This window comes from Achroia grisella, unplaced genomic scaffold (assembly GCF_030625045.1).
Source record: "Achroia grisella isolate CSIRO2021 unplaced genomic scaffold, CSIRO_AGI_Agris_v1 utg669, whole genome shotgun sequence".
Taxonomy (NCBI): Eukaryota; Metazoa; Arthropoda; class Insecta; order Lepidoptera; family Pyralidae; genus Achroia; species Achroia grisella.
The window spans coordinates 817,443-838,947 of record NW_026712988.1 but is presented as its reverse complement, the minus strand read 5'-3'; the positions used below and the strand labels follow the sequence as shown (position 1 = coordinate 838,947).

At 35.2% G+C, this 21,505-nt stretch overlaps 2 protein-coding genes across 2 annotated transcripts in view; one reads left to right on the top strand and one right to left on the bottom strand.

Annotated features, from left to right (window-relative positions):
* The window catches only part of LOC131849926 (serine/arginine repetitive matrix protein 1-like), a 31,192-nt gene extending 26,923 nt beyond the window's left edge, over positions 1 to 4,269 (bottom strand). The window contains exons 1-4 of the mRNA XM_059200057.1: positions 4,251 to 4,269; positions 3,839 to 4,040; positions 2,345 to 2,497; positions 1,791 to 1,854 (exon numbers count right to left, since the gene is read on the bottom strand). Of these exons, the coding sequence (XP_059056040.1) occupies positions 1,791 to 1,854; positions 2,345 to 2,497; positions 3,839 to 4,040; positions 4,251 to 4,261 (430 nt within the window). The 5' untranslated portion in view covers positions 4,262 to 4,269. The remainder of the gene's footprint in view (positions 1 to 1,790; positions 1,855 to 2,344; positions 2,498 to 3,838; positions 4,041 to 4,250) is intronic.
* A 454-nt stretch (positions 4,270 to 4,723) lies between these two features.
* LOC131849928 (uncharacterized) lies at positions 4,724 to 21,088 on the top strand. Its single transcript, XM_059200059.1, has 9 exons — positions 4,724 to 5,044; positions 5,858 to 6,050; positions 6,732 to 6,833; positions 7,921 to 8,521; positions 10,502 to 10,775; positions 16,468 to 16,589; positions 18,774 to 18,901; positions 19,981 to 20,068; positions 20,635 to 21,088. Exons 1-9 carry the CDS (start codon positions 4,980 to 4,982, stop codon positions 20,679 to 20,681), a joined length of 1,620 nt encoding a protein of 539 aa, XP_059056042.1. The 5' UTR covers positions 4,724 to 4,979; the 3' UTR covers positions 20,682 to 21,088.
* The last annotated feature ends 417 nt before the right edge of the window (positions 21,089 to 21,505 follow it).

Sequence of the window (21,505 nt, the reverse complement as noted above, 5' to 3'; positions counted from 1 at the left end):
CGAGTCGCTCAAAGTCCAGACTGAAGTGACAGCAATGATTGCTGCTGGAAGGCGACTTGTGACGCACTTCAATCACTCAGGTTTAGGTCAAGAGAAACTGCTGACGATTCAAAAAGAGCTAAGTTTACCCCAGCATCAGTTAGTGCAAGATATTAACACTAGGTGGAATTCCACATTTTACATGATTGAACGTTTGTCAGAACAAAAGCGGGCCATATCATTGTATGTGGCTGATCAGGATACACTCATAAATTTGACACCTCAACAATGGAGTTTAATGGAGCAGTGTATAAATTTATTAAAACCCTTCGAAGAAATTACTAAAATAATAAGTTCTGGACTATCCTGCGTGTCGGAAGTTATACCACACGTTACTGCTTTAAAAAAATACTTAGATAAAGCTGAAACTGAGCAAAGAACTCCTGATTTATCACATATGCGAGCTGCTTTGAAAGCTGAATTAAAAACTCGTTTTAACTCCATAAATCAAGACTCAAAGTACTTGATTGCGACTTACCTAGACCCGAGGTTCAAAACAAACTACTTAGGGGTGACTGATGCTGCAAGAGCACGTCAGGAGATCTTATTGGAATATTTGAAAATGTCTTGTGAAGAGTCCTCAAGTAGCAGTTCATCTTCAACACCGGCTAAAAAGAGCAGAGGTGAGGAGATAGAGTCAGCTGTATCTCGCAAACCTCATGACACGTTTTGGGACTGCTTTGATGAGGTAGCAAATGAAAACAATATAGATCAGGTTCAACATGAAAGAAGAAACGCGATAGCCTGTGAGCTGGATTTTTATCTTAAGTCAGTGCGAATTGATCGCAATCGTGACCCATATTCTTGGTGGGCAACTAATTCCAAACAATACCCAAATTTAACGAATTTTGCCAAAATCTATCTTTCAGCACCTTGCAGCAGTGTGTACAACGAAAGACTTTTTTCTGAAGCTGGCCTTATTTATGAAGAGAAGCGAAATTGCTTGCTACCTCTTAATGCAGAGAAATTAGTATTTATTCACCATAATTTACCCTTAGTGCAGTATGAGTACTAATTAATTAATTTTCTTTCTATTACAGTCATTTACTATTGTGTGATTAAAAATTTAAAACATAAACTAATTATATTTCTTAAGTGATACTAAGACTAACTAAATAAAGCAAATAATTTCAGATTTTTTTTTAATTCCGCCGGATGCCTATCCGGCGTATAGTTGTTAGGGAAAATAATAGATGTGGAAGCTTCTGTCTCATACTTGTATGCTCCTGTGGATTTCTTGGGCTTCTTAACACAGATCAGCGTCTCGATGATATTTTCGCTAGCTTTCACAGTTTCACACTCAGTTTTAATTTATTTTAATATAGGAATCAAGCGCGCGCGTTATGGCGCCGTACGGTGAGTTTTGTCATAGGTAAGGGGGGAACGCGCGGGAACAGAAACTAATGGACTCTAATACAATAGTCTGTACAGGGTAGATTATAAACAGTAGTCATCCCGGTATTCGGCTGTCGGGCGGATAGTATCATGGCCGCCGGATAGGCAGGATACCGAATAGTAACCGGATAACCAATCCATCTCTAATTTTAATGCAGTTTTCAGCAATAGATAGAGTGATCAAGAGGAAGGTTTCTAATGTATAACACATGCATGTTATACTATAGAACAAGCCCAGAAATTCAAAGATTTGTCAAGTACCCATCTGAAGCTGGGACAAGTCACTAGTATATGTATATTTGGAACGATTGTAAACTTAAGTTAACAGTAATTAAGTCTATTATTATTAAACTCACTGGGCACAGCTGGTGTCATCTCTGAGGGTACTATTTGTGATGACTCCACAGGCACTGATGCTGGCTGTAACAAAGGAGAAAATATATATATACATAATCCATCTGTATGGTTTTGTTAAGCAGAAGAGGAAATGCCACTGCACATCCTTATTGTAACTATAATGTTTGAAAAATATTATGTGAAAGTTAAAAGTATAAAAATCTGTACATATAAATAAAATTTGTATGTATTGTCTGTTTATTACACACAGACAATATATACAATTTTTTTTTTAAATAAACACTTTTTCTACATCCATATGAATATAAATATGGTACAGACACTAAAATAACAGTTTTTACAATTTTTGTCTATCTGTCTGTTTCTTCTAGCTTCTGGTCCGATTTTGATGGGACTTTTTTTAGCAGGTAGGTAATGTAATAAGGAGTAACTTTGGCTACTTTTATTTTAGAAAAATAAAGTTAATTTCCATGCAGACAAAGTAGCGAGTACAGCTAGTAATAAATAATAAAGTGACTACCCTGTACAAAAGATTAAAAATGTATATACTTACAATGGGTGGTGGCACAACAGCATGTTCAGGTCTGTATGCTGGTGGCTCGTATGGTGCATATGTTGAATGTTCCGGTAGTGGAGCGTTTGAAACCTCCACTGTTATGTTGGGGACCACACACTCAGCCTCCATTGCTGGTTGGAAAGACAGTGGCTGAAAAATGTGACAGATATTGTAAATTCTGCAGAAGTATCAACAATTTAATTTGTTTTATAATTATTAGTGGTGGCCTTATGGTCAAGATTCAACATAATTAAAATAATTAATTTTTTTTAATTATTAGTGGTGGCCTTATGGTCAAAATTCAACATATTTAATTAAAATTATAGGTTTGCACATTATTAAGGTTCCATTGTCAAAGATTAGACTTCTATGCATGTGTGTCAAATACATGGTTAGTGTGTTATGTTTTTTACTGATTTAATGTATTTTTTGTGCATAATTTTAAACTAATATTAGTATCTGTCATCATTCTCTATATAAACTATAAGTATATATAAAATTCTCGTGTCACAATGTTAGTTACCATACTCCTCCGAAATGGCTAAACCGATTTTTATGCATATTCAGTAAGTCTGAGAATCGGCTACTAAGTGACAAGGGTTGTCTATAACCAACCACTGTTTTAATAGCAATCTAAATATATATAACTCAAAGTTGACTAACATAACGATCTATCAACGCACAGCTTAAACCACTGTACAGATCGGGCTGAAATTTGGCATGCAGGTAGATGTTATGACGTAGGCATGTGCTAAGAAAGGATTTTGATTAATTCTATCCCCAAGGGAATAAAATAGGGGATGAAAGTTTATATGAAACTTTCTGCAAGTAGCTTTATGCAAGCAAAGTCTCAACTTTGCTTGCATAAAGCTACTATGACCTAGCCATCCCCTAAGAAAGGATTTTGATAAATTCCATCCCTAAAGGGATAAATTAACATCAGCGAAGCCGCGAGCATAAGCTAGTTTTAATTTATATGGCAAAACAATGTTTTCTGGGGCAGCTAGTAAGTATATGAAATTTCATACTCCTTAATGTACAATTTCCATAAAAAGGTGTACAAACTACATATTAATATTGCCAAAAGAAAGAGAAAAAATAAAATACTGGCACTTCTACAAGGATTAGTATTAAGCAGTAGAGGTGAATGGTTTTATATTTAGTAATTTTAATATTGTAAAACATACATATATTGTATACTGATAGGATAGGCATTGTCAATTGTCAGTGTTAAAGGGAAATGAACTTTTAACACATAAATCGCTGGCTATATTGTTTATCCATTATGACCATAAGGAGAGGAGAGTGAACCACTTACTTTTATATTAGTGTTTCAGTAACTGAAGAGTCAGTCCAAAATATAAGTTGATAGTTTTTCTCTGTCAGCCAGATTTGACCTCTAGAAAATTTTTGGTGTATTCATGGTACTAAACAACTTTACTAGGTCATGATGTTATGAGTAATTTCTATAAAAACATAAATAAGACTTACCTGGCCATATTCGATGCCATTACCAGGATATTCTGTATTAACCATATCAACGCCATTGCTGTACCCTGGCCCAATAGACGTTGGCACATTTTGTGAAGGCCCACTTTCGTAGTCATCGGCCAAAAGCTGTTCTTCCTCTTCATTTCCAAGGTTATAATCTGCAAGGCTGTGATCGCCGAGATCATCACCTAATAAATCTTCACTGAAAATAAATAAGAAATAATATTTTTATCATCGATTACAACGATGCACATGGATGTTGTGAAATACTTTCTAAAGATTAACTTTCAAGAAATAATTTTATGCATACAGCATAATTTTATAAATAATAAAAGTGTCTGAAGGAAAGTGTAACAATAAAGGTATGGTGGAATTTATAGAAAATATTGAAAAATGCAAGAAAAATACTAACTTGTCCGACATTTTCTTGATTGACTTTGACAATTTGGTCATCCATAGACTATTGTTCACTGTTTTTTTAAAACATTATAACACATATTGCCATTTCCGAGTCCAATTTTGTGTGTTAAATTCAAATGTGACTTAAAGTTAAAAAAAATCATTATAAAAGCAAGCAAAATAATGTTCGTGGAAATAAAATTAAAAAGATGAGCGATTATAAATAGATTTTGAAAATCAATCTACCAAGTTTTAATGTCATCAATATAACATAATTAAATAAATATTTTTTTACAGTAGACGAGTTTGTGAAAATGAAATGAAAAGCTCATTAAAAATTTTGTTTATCACCTCGCACTATATCAAACCAAAAATTATTTCTGTTATGGAAGTACTCTATGTCACAAAGCAACCTTTGTCTTAATAGTCTGTGGTTGTTGACATAGACATAGACTAATATTTTCTTTCAATTGAATTTTTTGTAGGTTATGTTTTATGTTTGATATTAATTTTGAATTCAACATAATTATAACTTCGTAAATAGATTAGAAATGTTCTAAACAACTTTTAAAAGTACAATTAATTCTCATTTATTGAGTGATTGGTGTGTTATGCTAAATTTGAACTTGTGATCCAAATTGTATTAACTTTTAACTACTTTAAAGTATTCTTTAGTTACTCTTATTTGTGATTGTGAAAATAAATAAATTAGTATGAAATTCATATATTGTTGGAGACAAGTATGAGTTGCATAGTTCAGGGTTGCAAGACTGTTTGGCACCCTCAATCGTCTATCATTCTCCACAAGTAAGTATTGTTTAAATTTTAACTGAATCTACATATCCATACTCTATACATACATATAAATAAAATTGGAGTGTTTGTTTGTAATATTGAAATCACAATTTTTTACTACATACTCAAATTCAAAGCCTTTATTAATCGACACAAAATTATACAATCTAACAAATATTTTTAATTAAAAGTTTAAAATATAAAAGAAATATTAGTTATATATATGTTTGTGTTACTTTCAATTCTGCACATCTCTGAGTCAACATGTCCTTTAGACACAAAGGCCTCCTCCAGTGTTTTCCATGTGTTCCTATCTTTTGCCAATCGGAGCCACAATGGGCCGGCAATCTTTCTAAGGTCATCAGACCATGTCTTGTACTGTCTTCCTCTTTTTCGTTTCATTTTATAATGGGGAATCCACTCAGTTACAGTTTTCGTCCATCTCATATTTCCCCTTACTATGTAACCTGTCCGAAGTGGACTGTGTACACTTACACTGTACAAGTGGACACTTCAACCTTTTAATTTTAGTTGTGACTTCTTCCCAACCTTTGATTTTACTACATACATATCAATATAAGTACGGAACATACACCAAAACAACATTTTTTACAATTTTTGTCTGTTCGTCTGTTTGTTCTGACTAATCTCTGAATTGGCTGGATCGATTTTGACGACATTTTTTTGGTAGGTCGCTGATGCAATAAACTAAAATAAGATAGAAATGCATTTGAAAAGCTGTCTCGTGCGTACCACCTATTTACTTTCGGTCGTTGCGACAGACGGACATTCAAAAAGTTAATATACTTATTATAATTTTTTCAGTTTTCCCCCAGAACAGAAACTGAGGGATCTCTGGTTATCGAAGCTGCAAATAAAAGGAAAATATTATAATTCAGCACGTGTTTGTAGTCTCCACTTTAAACAGAGTGACTATTACCCTGACAATTTACGTCGGCTTCGCAAGTCTGCAGTACCATACTCTACATACCAGAATTGTAAACTTTGCAACCAAATGGTAAGAAATACTATTAATACTTGAGGAAAGAAATGGAATGGAAATATTTGATATTTCTGGACAATTCACACAGTGCCATCTAGTCCCAAGCTAAGCAGAGCTTGTGTTATGACTACTAGACTACTATGGGTATTAGACAACTGATATAAATACTTAGATATATATATTTTTTGTAAATACATACATAGAAAACACCCAGACTGATACAAACAATCATACCCAGAAATATAAATGTACCATATGAGAAATCGAATCTACAACCATCAGAAGTAAGGCAGTTTACTAAACTGCTAGACAATGGCTGAGGTCATGCCAAAAAAAAATATATTCAAATGAACTTAAATTAAGCACTTTTGAATAGTCATAAATTTTTTTTTATCTACACTCATTCCGAAAGCTGTCACATCATAAAGAATAAAAATTATTTATATTTCTGCTTAGCTTGGGACTAGATGGCGCTGTCTGAAGTGTCCTGAGATATTAAAGATGAAGAATCCTTTATTCTCCACTTATTTTTTTTAATATGTTGATTTTTCCTATTATTATTATTATACATTTTTTTGTTTATTATTAGTTGCACAGTTTGTTAATTTTTTTTAATTGAATAAATTGTGCAATTAATTATAAAAAAATATATAAATAAATTGATTGTCCTGAGATATTATTATATTTTTATTTCAGAATGCTAATTCAAAATGCAGTCACAACGAACAGTTTACAATGGATGATGATGATGATCATACAATGGAGAGCATCCCAGAAAGTGATCCTTACAATGATATGGTGCGTACATCATTATCATTACATAGTATAAAATAAGGTAGCTGTCTGTCCATCCCTATGTATGCTTAAATCATTAAAAACTATGCAACGGATTTTGAAGCGTTCTTTTTAATAGATAGAGTGATTCTAGAGGAAGGTTTATATATATAATACATGTACACCCGTGTGAAGCCGGGGCGAGTAGCTAGTATCATCATCATTGCCTTGCCTTTATCCCATTATTTGGGGTCGGCGCAGTATGTTATTCTCTTCCACTGCTCTCTATCTGTCGTCATATCTGAACGTACTGTTTTATTCATATCATCTTTCACACAATCCATCCATCTTTTCTTAGGGCGTCCCCTCCCTTATATAATGATATATATACGAGTAGCTAGTATATATATGTATATATATCATTATATTAATAGATTAAGCAAAAACTTTGTACCCCTTGTCACGAAAATTGCGCGGACCGTGGAGTATGAAATATCGCACACTTATAGTTTACTAGCTAATGCCCGTGGCTTCGCTCGCGTTAATGGGGATAAATTAACGCGAGGGGTGGAATTTATCAAAATCCTTTCTTAGGGGATGCCTACGTCATAGTAGCTTTATGCACGCAAAGTCTCAGCCCGACTGTTTCAGAATTGACAAACTTTCATCCCCTATTTTATCCCTTTGGAGGTAGAATTAATCAATATCCTTTCTTAGCGAATGCCTACGTCATAACATCTGCATGCCAAATTTCAGCCCGATCCGTCCAGTTAGCTGTGCGTTGATAGATCACTACGTCAGCCACCTTTGAGTTATATATATTGAGATATAGAAAATAATGATATATATTTTTAATTATGCATAAAAAAACATTACACACACTATCATGTTTTTGACACACACGCATAAAAGTATTAGTCTTTGTCAATAGAACCTTAATAATGGTGGACCTTAGTAAGGACTTTAAGGACCCTCCTTATTAAGGTCCAACTTTATTATTAACGACAACAAAATGCATGTTAAAAATGTAGAACCCAATTTATAAAAGAAACTAAGCCACTAACAGGCTTTCACAAGTTTGTTTCTGATTTTATTACATGTATCATTACAGGCAGATTCACCCTCTGGAATCGAATTCCTAGACGAGGACGCCGATATTGTCCAGCAGTGCGTCCAGAACACTACAGCCCCTGAAGATCCAGAGCAATACTTAGTCGAGCGAAAACCAGTACGATCGAAGCAAAAACGGAAACTACAGGAAGAAGATTCTGACTACGATCCCCGGGATGATGCCTCGAGTCCCGATTTAAGCGTAAAAAAGAAGAAAAATATAAAAAAAATGCCAAAATACTCTTCAACCCCCACAAACACAGTGTCTAAAGCCTCTCGTACATTGACCCCTACAAACCCACCTCGAAGGCTAACCCAACCTAACCCATCCGCTCAAAACAAACCTAGCAAATCTAAAATTAAAATTAAAGAGGTAAGTCCAAAAAACAGGAACGTAAGGATTCCAGACTTTGAGGATCCCTTATGTTTACCAGTCAGGGCAATCAAGAAGAGTGAGAATGATGCAAAGAAACTGAAGAGCTGGAACAATGCATGTTTGGAGCATTTTAAACATAGTGATAATGTTTTGAAGCCAGAACGTGGAGTCACCAAGAGTTCCACTAGAAGTATAGTGTTGAGGAATATAGTTAATAAAGCAACAGGTGAGTATTCTAAAACATTTTCTTTTCTTTTTGAATACTGCTAATTGTCAATCTGCTTTTTTATATACAACTAGCTTACCCCGGCACGGCAACGACGTGTGACTCGCGTGTTCCTCTTAAGCTTAAGGGGAAAATTTACAAGACCAGCCTGCTGTCTTGTATGGATCAGAGTGCTGGCCCGTAAAGGCGACGGATGAAAGACGACTGCATGCAACTGAAATGAGAATGTTGAGGTGGATGTGTGGTGTGACAAGAATGGATAAGATAAAGAATGAATACATTAGAGGAAGTATGAAAGTGGCACCGGTGTCAGAGAGGTTGAAGAGTAATCGTCTATCATGGTATGGACATGTAATGCGTAGGAACGAGGATAATATTTTAAGAAAGATGTTACAAATGAATGTGGATGGTTATAAGGGCAGAGGAAGGCCAAAAAAGAGATGGATGGACTGTGTGAAAGATGATATGGTAAGAAAGGAAGTAAATAACGCGATGACTGCGAACAGGGATGAATGGAAACGAAAAACATATTACGCCGACCCCAAATAAATGGGATAAGGATGAAGCAGATGATGAACTAGCTTACCCCGCGAACTTTGTTCCGCCTCAAAATTAAATATGTCAACAGTTTTTTGAAGTTTAGTTACGCAATAAATTTCTGAACGCACCCTGTTTGACAGGTATCAGCAGTTTGTACGATAAAATCATCATTGCCTCATCATTGCCTTGCCTTTATCCCATTATTTGGGGTCGGCGCACGTTACGTACGTTACGCAGTTTGTACGATAAAATAAAATTGTTATTTTTACTATTTTACATGCAATTTCTTAATATTTTATCACCGTTTAAACCTTCACTGGACTTCCACGAATATTTCAAGGCTAACATTTGCCAAATCGATTCAGTCGTTCTCAAGTTTTAGCGTGACTAACAGACAGTAATTCGTTTTTCTAGTAGCTACTAGCACTAGCTGTAGGGGGGAAAAGGATTGTTAGTAATGTGGATTGATAACCCCATTGCTAGCAATGTACCATGTCAGGTTGACCTCCACGCGGTTCCCCCTGGAAACCATCGTGATAAATTCTTAGTGAATTTGTCACGATGGGCTAACTGACCTGACATCATGCTCATCTTATCATTCTCCACTGGTGCCCCGCCAGCGTAAACCGTTAGCGCAGGCGGGTGAGCCATTCCATTATCATCCATAAAAAAAAAAGCACTAGCTGTACCCGCGACTTCGTCGTGGAAGTTAACTTTATTTTTCTAAAATAAAAGTAGCCTGAGTTACTCCTCATTACATCAGCTACCTGCCAATAAAGGTCCCATCAAAATCGGTCAAGCCATTTCAGAGATTAGCCGGAACAAACAGACAGACAGACAAAAATTGTAAAAAATGTTATTTTGGCTTATGTACTATATTTATACTCATATGCATGTAGTAAACAACTGTTATTTCAATATTACAAACAGACACTTCCAATTTTATTTATATGTATAGATGTATAGATAAGCCTTTCTCTTGAATCTCAATCACTCTATTTAAAATCTGCATTAAAATCTATTGCGTAGTTTAAAAGATCTAAGCGAACAGACAGCGGATCTACATGAACATCAATTTAGGCCTAATTTTTTTTACATTATGAAGGTGACAAACAAACATACGGCCCATCTGATTGTAAACGGTTACCATAGCCTATAGACGCCTATCTCAACCAACGGGCGATCACTAGTTTTTTTTTGGACAATTCACACAGCGCCATCTAGCTAAAGCCTGTATTCAGGGCACTAGATAACTGTTACAAATATTTTTTTTTTCGTAAATACATACATATTATACATAGAAAACACCCAGACCGATACAAACAATAATACTCATGAATACAAATGTTTATGTCGTGCGTGGAATCGAACCCGCGACCATCGGAAGTAACTGTGCTAGACCGCTAAACCACAGAGGTCGTCATTTATTATTATTTACAGGTAAATACGAAACGGCGATCTGGTCGAAAACTTCCGTAGAAAATGAGGATGGAGTGAAGAAATCTCAGATATTCCAAAGTATCCTCCCCAGGTATCGGGAGAAGAAGCGAATAGATACATACGATCTGCAGCCCAACAAGAAACCGAAAAGCTACCGACATACATTCGAAGTGTTAATTACAAAAGAGGATAACAAAGATGGCGATAGTCTGGTCGTCTACAAGCCGAAGGAGTCCATCTCGTCAGTTTATAAGCTGATCGATACTGATGACGCGTAAGTAACTCTACTATAGGTGTACAAGCATAGGGCCCGCCTGATGGTGTCAAATTTATATAACTTAAATAGAATAGAATTTTTATTAACTCGTTTTTACAGTAATAATAAGAAATACAAGAATAATTTACACATTAAAAAACGGAGTCAATGTGGACCACAACTCAGCATAATGCTGGAAGTAGTTTCCAGCGCTGATTTTCAAGTGGGCCCTCAGTACGGACGCGCAAATATTACAATTAAAAAATACGTATACATTAACTTAATAAATCAGATATTATGCAATTAAAATTAAAATAATAATATCAAGAGAAAAGTATATAAATAATAAAAATTAAAATTATATATTAATAATATTAAATAATAATCCTAAAACATTATATGGGTCATTGTCAAATTTTGCGCAGGTAAACGTAACTCAAAATTACAAAAACATAAAAATATAAATGTATTTTAACCTTGCTTTTAGTATTGTCCGTGCCTGTTAAAACAATTGAATTACGTTATATAATCGTCGTCCGCGATGTTTAATTAAAAATTTAAGATTTATTCCAGATTTCGCTGGTCAGGGTGTAAATAAATACAACTCTGTTATCAGTATGCTTTACGTTTTATTGTATAATTTAATAAATCAGCCGCAAATATTTTGGCATTAATATTAATTACAGTCTTATACCTTATAATCACATTTAGAATCAAAACATTTTTTTTTTGTTTAACAATCATAAATTTAAACTCTTAAACAATTCTGTTACTTCTTGAATATTGACAGACCTTAAATTCTACCTAAATCCTCCAAATATACATACATTAAGAGATAACTGTAACACATTAGCGTATACGTATCAGATACATTACCGTTTTGTGATATTGATATATTACATTAACTAGCTTTTCCTAAAAATCTTTGATTAGTTCTTTAATGTTTGGGACAAGAAAGTAACAGAGTTGTAACACATTAACATAGTTGTTCTTTTTTATACCTAATATAGAGAAATTGCACGTAGTTTAAGATCTTACACAACATAAATAATAAACTTTGTTATTAATAATAATTAAATGAATCGAATTTACAAATCCAGAATGAACTTTATAAAAATAAAAATGAGATTGCCTTGAGAGGGTAACTGAAAAGTTGAAGTTACTTATTTTTCAAATATATCTAAAGGTGTATCAAATTGGTAGTATCGTCTTTTACCGCCAAAATGGTGAGATTGTACCTCTTCAAAATATTTACAGTTATAATTTTCACTGAAGTCAATGTGCACTGCAATTTCATTTATAGCCAACTCATCTATGCATTTTCTATAGTTTCTGTACTGACTTTTAATGTAATAAATGTGCCTTTTAAATTCCTTCAGTGTAATTTCAAACTTATTTATCAAATCCTTTCCTGTGCTCTTTATTTCTTCTTTAATGTTTTTTGTTACTTTGAATTTCTTTCCTGACTTCTCTATAACTTGAATTTTACTTAACCATTGAGGATATTTTACTATAATTTCGTCTTTTGACGTATCAAAAACAGTGGCATTTGATTGACATTCAAAACAGATTCTTGTCATACATGCTGGTGAATCTGGATTGCATACTTGATTTACAATAATCTTATTAAGATCTGAGGTTGGAATAACTTTATTTTTATACAAAGCAAATGCTATGTATTGAATATTAGTATGTATTCGACACAAACATGTTTCTCTTGCAGTAACAGTAGGAAACACAACATAAAATGGTCTATATCGTGTAAAAGTTTTATAACTACATCTCAAATTAGGGTTTTCTTGTTTAAAAGCTACATAAAGGTTTTTCATATTGTCGAGTAAGTAGCGCTTCTGCATTTTGTCTTTTTTTTTAGATACCGTTTCCTTTTTTCCGGCAGTCGCTCTTGATACGTCGTCACGATCGAAAAAATTCTTGATTTTGGTACTTAAAATGGTTTTCTTAAAGAGGGGCTGTTTTTTTCGTATGTATCCTTGGTCGACAGCAAGACATTCTTGTAGGATTTGTATCTTCTGCCTAGAATATTTAATAGTCTTCTCTTCAAATATTTTTTGGATAGCATATTTTCCCTTTCGATTTTTGACGTTTTCATACCGTTTTCTAATAGCATTTGATAATATATTATATTTCTGTTGATTTTCTCTATTGCTATCTTCATTTTTAGATTTCTTTTGTTTTTCTCTATTGTATCGTTTTTTATATTTTTCGTATCTCTTATTTGCTGCCTCTAATTGATCCTTCAATTTCATGTTATCTCTAAATAACTTCGACCTGTTTTTCTTTACTTGCTTTCTGCCGCGAACAACCGCGGAAGTGGTAGAGCTAGGATTGTTTTCACGGGAAGTAGACAGCTGGAGTGTAGACAAATTCTGAAAAGCTCTTGAAATAACTAGGTCTTGGACTGGAAGGGACTGGACTATTTAAACGAGAGGGTGATGACTCTGGTGTGTGCATACTAACAATGTGAGTTCTAGCCTTATCTCTCCGTTTAGCATTTGCAGATCGCCATTTCTTTTTTATTGCTCGATGTTCACGTGTTGTTAAATCTCGTACTAAACGTTTGTTTGCATGGTACCTCTCTCCTTTCTTTTAGATTCTGCTTCCTTTTCGGGATTATTTTTACGCCGTTCCCGGTATCGTCGCTGCTTTCCAGCAGGCGTGAGAGGCATATTAAAAGTGCAAACAGACACAGTATCCTGTAACAATGTTTTTGGATTATTATAGTTGATACACTTTATTTGTATGTTAGTACGTTTACACATTATTTCAGAAAATTGATTATTCAAAAAAATTAAATTTAAAGTATAACATTTTAGCAAAGTTGAAATAATATGGGATTTTTCAACTCTGTTACTTTCTTAACAACTCTGTTAGCACGCGCTAGTAACAGAGTTGTATAGTAACAGAGTAGTAAATTTTACATTCCGTAAGACATATGTCATAAAATAAAGCGTAATGTATCAAATATCTTTCACGTTCAGAATATTTATTTCTTAGGCTACATACCAAACGTATAATATTAAAAATAAAGATTTACTTACAAGAATAGGTGTACGTAACACAGTGGATGCACAATAAAAACACGCAGCACGTTTAACACTTCGCGGTCCACTGAGAAGTGATGTACCCTCCCCCCGATCTAGAGAAGAACCACAATAGATACCGACACTCTGCCCAAGCTAATAGATAGTTGAAAGCAACGCAATCTCTACTTTGAATCGTGATTTACTTAATAACATAGGTGTACAGATAGTTCCATGCAATACGTGGGACAAAGTTTAGGATTTTTTTATAAATTACATTTTTATACTAACCAATTTTTAAATATATTTTATGAATATTCGAAATACTCAATTTATGCTAAAATATTTAATTATGTAGATTGATATAGCAGAAAATAAAGTTATATTGATTTTTACTATCGGAGTTGTGTCTGGGACAGGTAGAGTTTCGAAGAAAAACCATTCTGTTACCAGAAATGACCAATGTGTTACTTTAAAAAAACTTATAAAAAATATGACCCATGTTTTTACTTTGTAATGGATGTTTGTTAATGCGATATATATTGAATTTCATGTAAATTTTGTTAGAGGTTGTGACATTATTAACAATTAATAAATAAAAAGGGTCGAGGGACTAGTTTACCTGCGCAAAATTTGACAATGACCCATATACGTAATGGATAAAAGAAAAAATAAACAATTATAAAGAAATAAAATTTTAATAAAAATACCCACAGAATATTTAAAAATACTTTATTTATGCAGGAGATTTTAGCCACTTGTAAACGTCAAATTTTTTGTATTAATTTTTACCAGCTGCTCGCGCCGTCTTAGCACGGGTGTACAAATTCAAATTCAAATTCAAAATATCTTTATTCATGTAGGTCTATTACAGACTCTTATGATATGTCAAATCTACCGTCAGTTCGGGAATGATTTCGAGATGAGAAGAACTGACAAGAAACTCAGCTCGTATTTTTTTTTATGTTGTACATATTTACAATAATACTATTTCATTTAAATTCAAAATTGGGAGAATAGAGTGACCACCAGCATATGCTATATAAAAAAAAATAAAAAAAATCAAAAAATCTAATCAGTGTTCGCAACCTGAACAGACCAGTCCCCACAAGCAGCACCCGTACGCGAGTATGACGGATGAGCCAGCCATCATTGCACTCAACCATATTAGAGGGAGCATATCGACCCGGCCCACCACGCCGCCACAAGTGTGAACTTTATAGCGAGCATGACTGTTTCAAGTTACTCCACTACGTCATTTATATTATGTACATGTATTATATATATAAACCTTCCTCTTGAATCACTCTATCTGTTAAAATAAAACCAGTTCTAATCCGTTGCGTAGTTTTAAAGATTTAAGCATACATAGGGACGGACAGACAGCGACAGCGACTTTATACTATGTAATGATTCCATACCGTCCAGTTCAGTATACAGATTCAATTGTAAAGAACTGGTAAGTAACTTAATTGAATTGATTTTTTTAAAACCAGTGTTGTTACATTGTTTACTTATATAGGTGTCTATGTCTAATATTAAAAAAATCCCGTGCATGAACAACTGTCGCCATGCACGTTTCGTCATTTCAGTAATCGTCTAGTGAGTATAGGCTTTGCTCAGTAAATATGATTTAACAGATGTTTTGAATTCATTTAAACGTAATTCCAGTATATCCTTTGCTATCTTATTGTAAATTTTTATACCCATTTCCATCCTAAAAAAAATCAATAAGTCTACTGGAAGATGGGTAATTTTTTACCCTCTTACTAAGTATATCAGTAATTGAATTATATGATGTTGAAACCTTCGAGAAAAGTGCTTATTCTATCTTAAAAGGCCGGCAACGCACTTGTAATTCTCCTGGTGTTGCGGGTGCTAATGGGATGTGGTAATCATTTACCATCAGCTGAGTCGTAAGCTCGTTTCTTCCCTATGAGATAATAAAGCCTGCCTGATGGTAAGCGTTCAATACAGTCATAGACGGTATTTATTGCAATTGATAGGAATGAAAATGAGGAAATATTTATTTCTAATAAAAAAGTTTCTTCGTTCTAACTTCAAAAATGACAAATATCCATACAGGAATCCAAACATTCAAACAAAGCTTCTCGCTTTGAAAATGACGATTCTTCCATGCAGCCTTACATCACTGTTTTAAACTTGTTTTAGACTTGGAAATTGTTAATGCATAAAGTATATAATTAGGAAGATGTTTATGGATACTGTTGGAACAGGTTGATATTTATTATTTTGCACATAAAATTATACACATGGCGGACTTAATGCCTGATGACATTCTCTACCAGTGAATGATCTGGACAGATAAGGTTGTGGACATTTTTAATTTATACTTTAATAATAAAAAAAATATCAATAATATGTATTTTATTGTTCTTATTAGATTCTCCCGATTGTAGAGATTGTTAGTTTTTGGTATAAATAAAATAAAAAAAGATCAGTTAGCCCATCGTGACAAATTCACCAAGAATTTATCACTATGGTTTCCAGGGGAACCGCGTGGAGGTCACCCTGACATGGTACATTGCTAGTAATGGGGTCATTAGTCCATATTACTAACAATCCCCTCCCCCCCTCCCCCCCATTATAAGGTTTACGTTGGATGAAGTCGCGTGTAACAGCTAGTTAATAAATACTTGCTATTACAGAGATAACCAAATTAATAGTGAAAATGAAGACGATAGGAGATATCTGAAGCAAGTCGCACACTGCAAGATGTGCGCGCCGTGCTACCAGGCTTCGTGGAGGGGCACCAAGAAGAATATTAAGAGTATGTATCACACACTCGTTGTTCCTATTAGCGTTGTCTCGATAGATAAGATAGATAGATAGATAAGATAGATAGATAAGATAGATAGATTAGATAGATAGATAAGATAGATAGATAGATAAGTCGAACGAAAAACTAAGAAGTCTCGAATTATGAAGACATAAAATAAACTTCGAGAATAGTTTAAAATTATTATATTATCTATCTATTATTCTAAAATATATTATTACTATATCGTTGTTCGGAAAGTAATTTCGTTTTTTCCTAACTTAGGATTTAATTGTGGTTTTTGCATTCAACTTCACACTTAACCTGTATAATTTTAAATATATATGCTTTGAGAGCTCATATAGCAAAGCTTATGTGTGAAAAATTACAATTAATTCTACGCAGTAGTTTTTGTTTGGTGCCCTTTTAAATATGGAGAGGAATAAGCAGCATTTTCGACACATCTTACTGTTTTACTACAGAAAGGGCAAAAATGCTGTTCAAGCCAGAAAGAAATTGACCGATATGTGTGGAGAAAGTGTGTTAACAGTACGCCATTGCCAAAACTGGTTAGCTAAATTTCTATCCGGCAATTTTGATGTCGAAGATGCACCACCCTCGAGAAGGCCGGTTGCAGCTGATAAGGGCATTGATTATTGCGAACTGGCGAATAAAACAACACGTGAGATCGGATCGAGGTTAAATTTATCAAATTTAACAATTTATGACCACTTGTAAGGCCTGGGATGTTATAAGTGTTGTTATTTGCCGGTTCACATCAACCAATAACTTAATCACTCTCTCTCTAGATCGATCTCTCGATCGAGCTCGATCTCTTTTAGAGATAAGTCCACCTTTGCTCACTCTGCATATATTTATGTTTACAACTGTATTTAAAAGTGCAATAAAGAATATATATATATTAACTAGCTGTCACGGCAAACGTTGTTTTGCCTTAAAATAAAAAAAAATTAAGGGTGGACTACCCCTAACATTTAGGGGGATGAAAAATAGATGTTAGCCGATTCTCAGACCTACTCAATACGCTCAAAAAATCTCATCAGAATCGGTCAAGCCGTTTCGGAGGAGTATGGGAACGAAAACTGTGACACGAGAATTTTATATATAAGATGTATAAAGTACAGAAAATTTTATGGTTTAGTATTAAGTGACACGGGAATTCGTCGTGATCTCTAGGTGGGAATAGCAGACCGCAATTCCCGCCTGGAGATCACGCTGCGACGATCAGCGATACCGGCATGTGCCTCACCCCTCTCTTCTCAGTTTTCTGAACAAGCGTTAACTATGATTTTCTAGCAACAGGAACCAAGACATTACTGATTTTTTTTTAATTTACATTTTTGAGACTGTGTTTCCCATCAACCGACTTTCGGAATCGCAGCTGACTGTCACTCGGCTTCATAACATAATTACCTTAACTATCTTAGAAATATTCCTGGAGGAAATCAGTCAAATCTGTTTCTGCCTCGCTGGCTATTTGTTACTTTTTAACCAAATTTCGAAGTGACCAACTGTTGCAGTAAAACTTAAAATAACATTTATTTAAAAGAGCAACGCACAAGTTTCTTGCTCATTCTTGTGATGAGTCTGCGTTCCGAATGAGTGGTAGAATAAAAAAATATGTGATTATTATTAAGTGCTTATATTAAGTTTATTTGAATATTCTTTTTATTTCTTACTATTTATAATATTTTAATGGTAATGATAGAGATAATGAAGTGACATATATATCATTTTGTTATATACTTTTGATTAAAGAATACAAAAATAAGTTTTGATATATATATATATATCTAAAGAGTTTCTCAACTTCACCGCGCTGCTAGTAGGCAATACGCTGATTTAAAAAAGTAAAATAAGTGTCCAGTTTATTTAAAATTAAGTGTATTGAAAAATATCGCATCATGCGTATTTAGCACACTCGGCTCTGTTATGTCTTCGCCTTCGGTTCGGGCTGAAATTCCACCTCGCGTGTTATAATCGTCATAATGCACTTAATCATTTGAAATATCTTATTTAAGCTTTTATCGTAGTATAAGCGGCCAGCGAGAAGTCCAAGTCAAAGAGACTCCAACACTAATGGTAGCCGAAACAAAATAATATAAGTCTACCACATGACTACCGCAAAATAACACTTAATTCTATAGTACATATGGTATGTTTTGGTGTGTACAGAGGAGGTGAGGTGCGGCGTGTGCGCGCGTGGTTGTCCGAGCGCGTACAGCCTGCTGACGCACGTGCGCACGCACCCCGCGCCCGCACTGCGACCCAGGCGAGCACGGGTCGCCGCCGAGCTAGCGCAGGTACCGGTGTGTGTGTGTGTGTGTGTGTGTGTGTGTGTGTGTACAGAGGAGGTGACGTACAGTCTACTGACGCACGTGCGCACGCACCCCGCGCCCGCACTGCGACCCAGGCGAGCACGGGTCGCCGCCGAGCTAGCGCAGGTACCGGTGTGTGTGTGTGTGTGTGTGTGTGTGTGTGTGTACAGAGGAGGTGACGTACAGTCTACTGACGCACGTGCGCACGCACCCCGCGCCCGCACTGCGACCCAGGCGAGCACGGGTCGCCGCCGAGCTAGCGCAGGTACCGGTGTGTGTGTGTGTGTGTGTGTGTGTGTGTGTGTGTGTGTGTGTGTGTGTGTGTGTGTGTGTGTGTGTGTGTGTGTGTGTGTGTGTGTGTGTGTGTGTACAGAGGAGGTGACGTACAGTCTACTGACGCACGTGCGCACGCACCCCGCGCCCGCACTGCGACCCAGGCGAGCACGGGTCGCCGCCGAGCTAGCGCAGGTACCGGTGTGTGTGTGTGTGTGTGTGTGTGTGTGTGTGTGAACAGTGGAGGTGACGTACAGTCTACTGACGCACGTGCGCACGCACCCCGCGCCCGCACTGCGACCCAGGCGAGCACGGGTCGCCGCCGAGCTAGCGCAGGTACCGGTGTGTGTGTGTGTGTGTGTGTGTGTGTGCGCACAGGATGCGGCGTGTGCACAGGAGGCGACGTGTGACAGGAGGTGATGTATGCACAAAAGGCGGCGTGTGACAGGTGATGATGTGTGCACAGAAAGCGGCGTGTGACAGGAGGTAAATTGTGCACAGGAGACGCCGTATGAGCAGGAGGCACCGGGTGACTAGATGATGTATGCACAGGAGGCGGCGTGTGGTTAAGAGGTAATACGTGCACAAGAAATGTGTGCACATGCCACCTAATATGCACATTTACACCTAGACCTAGTATGCATGTTTACAAAAAACAGATTATTTTTTACATTCAAGTAAAGCAAATATAGTTTCATAAAATTTCGTTCACATACGTTCAGAATATAGCAAACAGAGAGACTGACACAATTTCGTATTTATAACATTCGTATAAATTCTTTCTTTTTCAGATTCTGGAGTACCACTACAAGTGTAGAATTTGTCAGAAGATGTGCAGCAGTATTAAGTCGCTGCGTGCTCACATCGCCGCCCATAAAGGTTTTTTCTTTTTTTCTGTAATTGGAATGACATACAAGCTTACGGCCCGCCGGATGATAACGGATAACAGTCGCCTATATATATGAACAGCATTATGGACATCACGTTATCATGTAACACAAGTGGTACCGCTCATACATTGCACTATTTCTAGAGGACTCTGATATTATGCCTCTAATCATGTGTAAATATTAGTATAGATTTATACATATAAAATAATAACCCTGGACAATTAACACAGCGCCATCTAGTTCCAAGGTTAGCAGAGCTTGTATTATGGGTACTAGACAACTGATATAAATACTTAGATAATTTTTGTAAATACATACATAAATATATATAGAAAATACACAAATAAACAATCATATTCATGAATACAAATGTTTTTTTTGTAAATACTATATACATATATAGAAAACACCCAGATCGATACAAACGGTCATACTCATGAATACAAATATTTGCACCGTGCGAGGAATCGAACCCGCGGCCATCAGTGTGCTAAACCGCTAGACCACCGAGACCGTCGTCCTCACATATATGCTAATAATATGTTCTCTTTTCAGGTACAGAGAAATTTGTCTGTGAGATTTGCAACAAAATATCTAGTTAAACAGTGAATTTAAATATATGTCGTACGAATATATCATAAAAGGCCTTCAATTATGTCACATTTAGGGAGAGGTTCGAAAAAGTGTGACACTGTGACATGGGGAGGTTCATGTTGTCACATTTCAAAACCCAATATTGTGAGTAATGTTTGACTATTAGCAAAAGATTTGAAATCGATCCAACTCTATATGTATAAGCAATAAGGTTAAAATTGCTTTGTTGATGTGTTGAATGAAAATTTTTAAAATATGTGACGTCACACTAGTAGAAGTTATCTCTTTAGGGAGAGAGTTGTTTAGATTAATGAGTTTGGAATATTTCCAACTTTATCTGTATGAGCATTAAGGTTTAAATTGCTATGTTGGCGAGTTTAATGAAAAATTTCATAATATGTGACGTCAGACTAGACAGAGATCTGTGACAAGAACGAGAGAGAGGTAAAAATCATGAAAGTGTAAAATTGTAAAGAAATATATACATATATATGATATATTACATACATGGCCTAAAATAAAGAAGAAACATATGTTTTATATATTGAAATAGAGTGTAAAAGAGTAGTTTTTTTATATCAAAAGAAACAGGACTGCTTTTTCTAAACATGGTTTTTGCGTTATCTGATGAAATGTAGTACCAATGAAATGATTTTTAAATAAATATTAAAAGTACACAATGATGTTTTATTTTTTAAAGACCTTTTTTAAATTCCTAGTCGTTTAGTCGTGTAACGAACATACAGAAGTTGTGGCATTTCAATAATAGTATTGATATTATATATATTAAAATTTTTTTAGGTAAATAAAAAGTATCCTTGTTAATAATGTG

Bases quoted from the DNA above. Each gene is read 5' to 3' on its own strand.
- LOC131849928 (XM_059200059.1), top strand. From the start codon at position 4,980: ATGAGTTGCATAGTTCAGGGTTGCAAGACTGTTTGGCACCCTCAATCG. The intron at 5,045-5,857 runs GTAAGTATTGTT...TAATTTTTTCAG, and splicing joins TCGTCTATCATTCTCCACAA to TTTTCCCCCAGAACAGAAAC. The intron at 6,051-6,731 runs GTAAGAAATACT...TTTTTATTTCAG, and splicing joins GTAAACTTTGCAACCAAATG to AATGCTAATTCAAAATGCAG.